The sequence below is a fragment of the Austrofundulus limnaeus genome, unplaced genomic scaffold (assembly GCF_001266775.1).
Source record: "Austrofundulus limnaeus strain Quisiro unplaced genomic scaffold, Austrofundulus_limnaeus-1.0 Scaffold2, whole genome shotgun sequence".
NCBI lineage: Eukaryota > Metazoa > Chordata > Actinopteri > Cyprinodontiformes > Rivulidae > Austrofundulus > Austrofundulus limnaeus.
The window spans coordinates 7134323-7143809 of NW_013952404.1; the positions used below are offsets into that span (position 1 = coordinate 7134323).

Genomic DNA, 9487 nt, shown 5'->3' on the forward strand with positions numbered 1-9487 from the left:
CAACAAGACAAATTAAGGCATATCTCTGGTTCCTTTTATGATATCTGAATGATCCAGGTATCAAAATGTAGCTTTTAAAGCCAGGAATCTGAAAATGTGATTAAGTTATTTTGACCAAATTTGACTTAATCCTCATTTCGATATGATGGGTCACATATATTCTGTCCTCTATCAAAGCAGTAATTAGTTTTGTTGAGATTCTTGATTATACTGTTTACYACTGTTTATCTTGCTCTGCTCCATAAGGTTGATCACCATCCAAAGATGACTCGATATGCAGCAGAGAATTACAGCCTCAGAGAAGAGAACCGTCTTCTACGTTCCCTTGAATCTGTGATGAAAGCTGAAGAAATCTCCGCCCAAGTTTCTGCTGAGTTGGAAGAGGTTTTTCAGAGGGCATTGGAGTCAGAAAAACTCACAGGAAGTAAGGATGTTGTTGTTATTATTATCAAGTAACATAAAAAACTTGTAGAAGTGAATATTGCTTACATAAATTTTTACTGATCACATGTTCCACAGATTCCACAGTGTCTTCGGCCTCAGGAACAGATGCTGGATCTGCAGCCACAATCGAAAAACTGAACACCAAACTGCTTCAGAAGCAGTCAGACCTCACAGCTGCCCTCCAGGCTTTTGAGGAGTACAAAGACATCACCAAGTAAGGCGATTGTTCAAACAAGCAAAATTACTGTGATTATCTYAGAAAACTGAGCAGCTGTTTAGAAAAAAAAAAGTATTTTATGAAATCTCAGAGTTCAAAGCTCTGGGTTCACAAAAAGCTGTAAAACRCTCGAGTCAACTTTTTAAAAACTTGCTTACTCTATTTTAACTTGCAAACGTTCTGTTATGAAATGTTTGGTGTCTTTTTTTTATGAATCGTAAGTTTTGCACAGTTTGATTTGCCGCTGTGTGTTTCAGGAAACAGCTCTCCCAGTTGGAGTCGGACAAAAGGTACCTCGAGAAGTCCAACGCACATTTGGAAAACATTTTGGAAGCTACGCATGCTCATAAAAAACAAGAAGTCTCTGAACTAAACAGGATTCACGTTGAAACTATAAAGGTGAGTRCATTTAATGTGTCCTTGCGTAACTGAGGCCGCTGTTGACGTTTGCTGTAAAGATCATCAGTGTGAAACGATAAATTAAACAAGTTTTGTTATTGTTGTGTTGTCAGATTCTCAGTACGCCCACCAAAGCGTACAACCTGCGGTCCCGCCTCGTGCCCCATTCCAGTCCAGAACACCTGAGTGAGAATTACACCAACGGAGACGATATCTGGTCTGAGCCGCCTCCGTCTGACATGGCCGAGATGGCTCTGACAGAGGAGCTGCGCCAAGTCCAGGTAAAGGAGGAGATTACCCCTCTGTGTAGAGCCAATAGGAGCTCTATCATTAACGGAAGCGTTTCCTCATCAGGATCAAGTGAGTCGCGTCCAGACACAGTTAAATGAGGAGGAGCTGAAGAACAGCAAGTTGCTGCAGCAAATTGCAAAACTTGAGGAGCAGATTACTGTGATGTCCCAAGAATCTGACCACAAGGATGAGGTACTACTCACTTACTGACACTTCATTATGTTGATTATTTGTCTGTCCTGCTTACCGATTGTTTACTCCTAAATATAGCAACTTTCAACTGAGAGAGCCAATAGAAGCAAAGACCAGCTCAGCTTTCAGGAATCTGTGAACAGTCTGCAGGAGACTCTCCAGTCTGAGCAGCAAGCTGCAGAAGGTTAGCTTCTTTTAGTTTTACTTGCTGATGATCAGTTTAAAAAAAGTTGTATTTTTCCTTTAACCGGGGATGATCTTTTGTCTGGTTTCAGTTTTGAGAATTGAGATCCGAGATCTCCGCTTGCTGCTGCAGTTTTCCGACAAAGAGCTGGCCTCTGTGAAAGCTGAGCTAAGAGATGGTCAGAGCGAACACCATCGAGAAACAAGTCAGCTCTCCAACACTCTGATCAGCACACAGCTGCAACTCGACAAAGTCCAGTAAGCAGAGGCTCAATACAATGTGCTCCGCTCCCGTCGCTCCGATGTGTTCTTGTGCTAAAATGAGCAAAAATCCTTGTTCCAGGCTGGAGTGGGAGCAACTCCTGGAACAAAACCGAACTCTGCAGGATTCCTTTGACCAGCTTCAGGCAGAGGCCAAGTTTGAGGCAGATCAGGCAGGACAGCAGCTGTGTGACAAGCAGCAGGAGGTTGATCGGCTGAAAGCAGAGGTCACGGTAAGGAAGGCTTCAGACATGCTTGGTTCCTGTTGACTCTACTGTCCTGGTTTTTACACCTGATTTTATTTCTCCTTTTTACTTCAGGACTTAAAAAATGCTTTGCAAGTTGAACAAGAGCGCACAAACAGCCTGATCTTCCAGTTAAGAGAAAACCAAGAGAGCACATCAAAGTGAGATCTGCACGTTTTAAACCGTTACTTTATAAATAGTATTTAGTGGTTACGTTTACTCAAATACTAACATGCTTTTTATTTCAGAGAGCTGATAGAAACCATAGATCAGAACTCACAACTTAGAAAGCAAGTCTCTGACTTGACAACACAAAATCAACAGCAGGTCAGTCCAAAGAACAGCACCTGGTAAATAACTGGTGTAATATTCTTTGTAACGTTGTTCAAACTGATGCTTTTGTTTTTTAAGTYGACCCAAATTGCTGATCTTGAGGAGAAGTTAACCGCTACCATCCAAAACCTTACAAGCTTGGAGCAGGAGAATAAACAGGACAAAGTAAAGTGTATTTCTAATTGTTTCTTTACGTAGGATCTCCTGCTCTTCTCATAACTCTGCTTCTCATTTGGCAGGATGTTCTTCTGGACCTCATGAGTCAAACCAAAGACCTTCGTGGTGAGCTGAGCCAGAAAGACGAGACCATCATTTACATGGATGGAGAAATCAAAGACCTCACAGTACTCTTCCCCTTTTTTAAAACCCTTTCTCAGTTATAATGTTGCTGTTTTATTGTTCCCTGTTCTTTCACACTATCACAGTGTGCTTATATGTTTATAATGATAACTGCAATATGTTCCAGGCCAAATATAATGCTGCCTGCCACGAGAGGGAAAACATCACAGAGCAAAACCATAAGATGCAGGCAGAAATCTGTGACCTTAAAGAAACTGCAGACAGAAAGGTGGCTTCTAACAAGATAGAGGTAATGTCCTGTTTATGTGGAGCTTTATAGATTTGAGGAACTGTTGAATTTTGAAGAATCGTATTTRTTTTTGCGCCACATTTTAAGAACCTTAACCAAAATTATCCTTGTTTGGATGCACATTRAAACAGACAGGATTACAAAACAACCTCAAAACATTGCCTGTTCGTTTCTGTAATTTTATGATTGTTTTCTGCAGGTTGAGGTGTTGCAGGAAGAGATTGCTTATGCGACTGATGAAGTCGAGCGGCTCACCAAGGTCTTAGATGAGCAAAACTGCCTTCTGCAAGCATCTCGAGAGCAGTCGGCCCAAAAAGACGGCCTCATAAAGAACCTGGAGCAGAAGGTGAAAATATCTTTGAAAATATCTTTTGAAAATGTGACTGCAGAGTTCATGATCAGTGACAAAAAAATAGCAATAAAACTAATGAAATGATTTTCAAAACATGTTTTAAACCAGGTGCAACATCAGCAAGAAGCTGTTGAGAAAACTGTCAGGAATGGAGGGTTCAAGGCTGCTGATGCGACTGTCACACCTAAATCATTAAATCGGGTAAATAAATTTATTTTACTGTTATACAAACCCGAAGATATAGAACGTGTGCTGTATTTTACTATGAGAATTATTATTTACTATCTTTTTTTTGACCAAATGCCAACAGAAATGGAGACCTCTTAATGTTTTTCTTGTTTTCTTTTTAGACACCTGGTGGTCTAGGCAGCTTTAACAGGGACCTTAATGAGATGTTGGAGAGCCAGGAGCTGGAGCTGGAGAACAGACGCTCCTCTATGATGACCATGGAGATTCTTCTAGCAGAGCTGAATGCAGAGAGGGCTGCCAAGAACGAGGAAATCCAGAGGCTTAAGGTGGTTTTTGTGCAAACATGTTTAAATAGAAGACAAATATAGTAGAGTTGTATTTGAGTTTCACATGTTGTTTTATCTTGACTTTAAAGAGTAACTAAACACAATTTGCTAGATTTATTATTTTTTGTGTACAGTCCCCCAAGACATTTGTTGTGACTTGGCGCTATATAAATAAAGTGAACTGAATTAAACCCCAAATCAACTTTTTTTGCAGATAATCTGTCTAAATTGTGACTTAATTGTATTTCTGTGCTAGTTTTGCTATTTTCATGAAAATTTGTTCAATTCTGCAAAATTTGGTCTAAAACTGTCTTAGTGCTGCCCTCTATGGGTTGAACTGTGGCTACTGCAGTTGAATTTTCCTTTTGCTTAAAACGGCACATGCTTACTTAGTACTCGCTTATCTCACAGCCCGGTTTGGGTATAAAGTCCTCTCAGACATGTCCCTGCAGCGAGTCAGGAGTTGGAACAGGGAACGCTACGATGATAGCAATGATGCTAACGTCACTTCAACACTCAGAAAACAAAAACTACAATTTTCACTGCAGCAGAATAGCTGCAGTGGAACATCTTCGTGTTTCAATGGAGAAGCCGGTCGGTTCCCCTCACATGTATGCATTCAAAAAAGAGCCGCGTAGCAGAGATCAGCTGTTCTTGAAGCACAGTGCAACACCTGGATGTTTGTTTCATATCAAAAAACAAAATGAATCAATTTACTGTAGCAATCCTCTTTGTGGTTCAATTTTTTTTTGAACTAACTACAAAGTTGATGTTCCATGTCAGCTTCAATATTCCCTCAGTATTAAATCAGCTTTTGTTTAATCCTGCCAGTTTATCATTACTGAGCCACACGATGCTGAAGCTCCTGATGCAGGAAATGGTTAAAGAGTGATTCTACCTCATTTTTCACTACCTTGAGCCTCTTTAATCTGCTCTAGTTTAAAAACTAAAATACTTAGACATGTCAAACCTGTACTGCATTATTTTTCACTTACAGCAGAACACTTAAAACTAAGTTTGTGAAACTTTAATTTGATTTGTGAAACTTGAACAAAGGCTGCATCTGGACCACACTAGACCTGTTTTCAGAAATGCTAGCTTGTCATGTTCCCTCATCTTGACCACACCTCCTCGCTCAATATCAAACTTGGCCGTGGCCCTCAGTGTCTCTTGGCACCGCCCACTTTGTTGGGTTTTTATTTGTTTATTTGTTTTGATGGGGGCGGGGTTATGCTTTCACAGTGGGGTGTTTACACATTGAGCTCTTAACATTTTTCATGTTGTCTTCAGATGGAGCTGACTGAGAAAGAGGTGGTCCGGATGGAGATCCAGGGTTTGCTTGACACATTTTACACCAAACAGAATCTGCTACAACAGAATGACGATAATACTAGGTAGGATCACTTCATCAAGTAAGTTTTCAATTACCGTATAACCTATTAAATTGGTAAATTGAATATTATCGTCTTTTTCAGTGAGGAGTTCAGTGAAGCAATAAATCAGACCTTGCTGAAAGAGCTGCAGGAGGAGAGAGCTGAAAAGGTCTGTATCTCTTTCTCTGCTGATCTTGTTTATTCTGTTGAATGACTATTTAATTTATGCATGTTGTTATTTATTATCAGAGCAAAGCAATACAGAAGCTGTGTGATACTCAGAAAAGGTAAGCATCCGTACAGAGTGGTTTTATCAAGAGACCCCGCCTTTAAATGTATGTTTCAAACTTTGGATGACGTTTGATGAGCAGCTCTGTTTTTTTTATTCTTCTTCGGAGTAGACTGCAGGAGCAGGAAACTACGTTAGCCAAGTCCCAGACCTGCGTTCAAGAGCTGACCACTGAGCTGAGGAACCGCTGTCTGGAGCTGAGAGAGCTGAACCAAAGGATTTATGATGAGGAGAAACTACTTCAGGTAAGAAATGAGGATGATCTGGCTTCTGTTTTATATTTTTCCCCAATTTAGTTTTATTTATTTATATTTTTGTATCGTGGACTGGTTTTATTTAAGACAATTTTCCCACAAACTGGTGGAGAAAAGAAGTTGTTTGTACCTGTTTTTTTTTTTTCAGTCATGAGCAGGAAAAAAGGCTAGAAACTAATAACTGATTTTCAAAATAAAGTACACTACAAGCCAAAGTATTATTATAGTAGTTTTTTTTCTGTAGAGTTTTAATTCTGTGCAGCCCAGTACTAAATGGTCTATGAACCAGTACCAGTCCTTGGCTCAGTGGTTAAGGAACCCATGTTTTAGAAAATTTATCTTTCACATAAAGAAGGGAACATAATTATTTGAATAAATAATTTATTCAATCCCCAGTCCCTCTTCAAACACAGGTACATGCATGTCCATTTGGATGCTGCAATGGATAAAATACCTTCAAATGTTTTCTTTATACTCATTCACCTGCCAGGCAGAACCGCCATAAACATTTTAGTTCTCCAAATGACCTACCCAGGTGTCTCAAAACTGGTGTAATACATTGAATAAAAAAGCAAATATTTAGATGTACAACATGTAACCTCAGTTTACCAGAAAAAAAAAAAAGCTTTGCTATCTCAAAATTTTGAGCGAGAAATATTAGATACAGGAGAAACATATTCAGAAAGATACTTTGAAAAATTACAATTGAAACACAGTTTGGATATGTAATTGTTTTTTGTCTGTTTGTTTCCACAGGAGAATGAGGTGCTACGCAAACAGAATATAAAGCTTTCAGAGGAGAATGGAAAACTTGTCGGACACAAGAACCACAAGCAGAGGATTGAATATCTGGTTAAACTGAAAAAGGACAACACTAGACTTCAAGAGGTAACATTTCTTCTAAATAAAGTGTTTTAGGCTATAAGGAATTTTTAAATGCATATTTTTATTGACTTTTGTCTATTCCTTTTTGTTTTTAAGGAAAACGAGAAGCTCCGAGCAGAGTTTAGTTTAATGCGAGACAGCAGTGTATGCCAGCCGCTGGAGGAGATGTAAAACCTTTTGGTTAGTGAAATGTTGAGACCGCCATCTATCAATGTACAGCTCTTTTTACATTGGTTATGAAACAATATTCTAGTCTCTCGTCATTGTACCTCAAAATTTTACTCATCAGTTGTTCATGTCAGTAGCAATAGTTATTGTTTGTTTGATTTAGATTGTGAGCCACACATTCAGTCATTTTCTGTCAGTAACAGACTCTGACAATATTTTTTATGTAAATTTCTATGTCTAATGTCTTTGTTCTCAGGTTGCATAAWTTTGTTGTCATGCTGTAATTGATGTTTGATGCTGTAAGGCTTAATTATCTAATCTGTGAACCTGATATATTTTTAACCTATCCTTTTCCATCATACTGCGCTGTACAGCCAATGACTTTGATGTGATTGTTTTTTTTTTCCATAACTGTAATAAAGATTTAGCGTCCATAAGACAGTAGAATTTTAATGGAGAAAACTGCTTTTTTTGTTTGAATAATAAAAATAAAAAATTACCTCCATTGATTTATTTGCTTTATATCTTCTGAATTTGTCAAAAAACTTGAACAAGTACAGTGTTGTCAGAAATTATCCAGATTGAATGAGCTGAATTAACACCAAGAATATTTAGTGTACTAGATATGCAGCAGAAAATTATAAATTTTGAGTGAGGATGGAGCAATAGTTAAAACAATTATCTTGAGAAAACAAGCTCAAGTGTTATTAGTTTAAAAAGGTTCAAGATTTTTTAATAAAATACCTGGCAGTACTTTTCTGAAAGACGTGAAACGCCTACAGATCGTGGTAATTGTGAGTGGCAGTTTTCCCCATAATCTCAAGAAATAAGTTGCGTTCAAAGCTTCAGAAAATTGTCGCTTTCAACTTTTAGCCTCGCCACCAGATGGCGCTGCTATCAGCGTAGTTCTCGCGTGAGGTGTCTGAAGCAGAGCGGTATGTGAAGACGTCGGTGAATGGTTCAGTCCAATGCGTTCAAGATGAGGAAAAGTTTTACTTCTGAACAAATTTCTAACTGGTTTACTTCAGGGACCTCGTTTGTTAGTATTAAACTTTCTGACGAAGCGGTTGAAAGAAAGAATGACGAATCGTCTCCGACAGAAACCAGGTAAGGCCAACACAGGCTAACGAGACGATTAGCTTAATTTAACATGCGGCACCCACGTGCTAGTTGAAACGTCCATTAGCTAGTGCTTTAGTTAAAACTACTACATGATGTCATAGGAAAACTACTATATTTGGGTGCTTTTTAACTTATTTAAAATGTGTATAATGAAAAATCTTTGTCAGAATTTTTTTTTGTACCAAATGTAAAATTTACAACGAGGGCTAAATACACTACTTTAGCTATATATTACAACAAAAAAAAAAGTATAGAAAGTGTTGCCTCTTTTCCTCAATCTGAAAATTCCTGTGTCCATCATGTGGAAATGGCGTYGGAAAACGTTTAAATAGCCATCCTGTGCCAGTAGGTGGCGATAATGTCCACATGGCTGACATGGCTACAGGTGTTCACTGTTATTATTTAGATCAGGGGTGCCCAAAGATTTTCCTTGAGAGGGCCATTTTCCCTGAGGGCCAAAATTAAAATCAGTCTAAGTGGGGTGGGCCAAATGCAATAATATAACACATGAAATGCAAATACTTCTCAAGTAAAACTGCATTTTTAAAAAAAACTTAAACTAGCAGCCATTGTGGTTGTCCACATTTTGTTTGTTTGGTTATTTTTCAGCCCATGAACATGGAGAAAATTCAATATATGCTCGGGCAGCAAAGGCTCCTGAGTCTTTTCATAATTTTAAATTTTGAGTATATGTGGTCTTATAAGGTGTGAAAATCTATATATGGACTTAAATCTAAGATAAATGTCTCTTGAAGTTATTTGTATTTTATATTTAATCTTAACACAATTCAAAGAAAGTCAGTACGGTGAGTTAAGACTATCTGACTACAGCTCCTTGTACGTACAGTTGGACCAATTGTTGAAAAGACTAAGTGGAAAWATAGTGTTTCTACATAAGACGGATTACAATCTAGTAAYCAGGACAACTGGWGGTGGGCCACATCAAATGGCTTGGCGGGCCAAATTTGGCCCACGGGCCACACTTTGGGCACCTCTGATTTAGATGCAATCCCTGCTATGGTTTRTGTGTGTTTCGTTGAAGAGGGGTACGGATAAAAACAATTCAGTCCTGTTGTGAATGTCTTAAGTTCTGTTATCCGGTCTGTTAATTAGTTGAAAGCTATTTTTTGTGTCAAATTTTTTTAAATGTCTGTTTTCAAAGAAACAATTATCATTAATCATAATTCAACATTTGTTAAAGGCTTTTATGTCTGAAATTACGAAATCTAAAGTTCATTGGTAATTAAAATTAGGGGTAAGAAAATATCGATACACTGAAATATTGCGATATTTCCTTTCCTGATACTGTATCGATATTCGAAAGCCCTGTATCGATTTTTTATTAGGGTTTAAAATGTCAACTTTCCTGCCAGCC

General features: G+C 38.3%; 1 protein-coding gene across 1 annotated transcript in view; it reads left to right on the forward strand.

Moving 5' to 3' along the window:
* The window catches only part of kif15 (kinesin family member 15), a 13366-nt gene extending 5867 nt beyond the window's left edge, over positions 1-7499 (forward strand). Inside the window, exons 14-35 of the mRNA XM_014013810.1 lie at positions 247-424; positions 520-658; positions 919-1060; positions 1174-1341; positions 1415-1543; positions 1622-1727; positions 1819-1984; positions 2070-2220; positions 2308-2393; positions 2481-2559; positions 2644-2730; positions 2805-2909; positions 3032-3154; positions 3354-3500; positions 3615-3707; positions 3857-4021; positions 5312-5415; positions 5497-5563; positions 5644-5681; positions 5796-5928; positions 6694-6825; positions 6919-7499. Coding sequence (XP_013869264.1) covers positions 247-424; positions 520-658; positions 919-1060; positions 1174-1341; positions 1415-1543; positions 1622-1727; positions 1819-1984; positions 2070-2220; positions 2308-2393; positions 2481-2559; positions 2644-2730; positions 2805-2909; positions 3032-3154; positions 3354-3500; positions 3615-3707; positions 3857-4021; positions 5312-5415; positions 5497-5563; positions 5644-5681; positions 5796-5928; positions 6694-6825; positions 6919-6993 — 2613 coding nt within the window. The 3' untranslated portion in view covers positions 6994-7499. The remainder of the gene's footprint in view (positions 1-246; positions 425-519; positions 659-918; positions 1061-1173; positions 1342-1414; positions 1544-1621; positions 1728-1818; positions 1985-2069; positions 2221-2307; positions 2394-2480; positions 2560-2643; positions 2731-2804; positions 2910-3031; positions 3155-3353; positions 3501-3614; positions 3708-3856; positions 4022-5311; positions 5416-5496; positions 5564-5643; positions 5682-5795; positions 5929-6693; positions 6826-6918) is intronic.
* The last annotated feature ends 1988 nt before the right edge of the window (positions 7500-9487 follow it).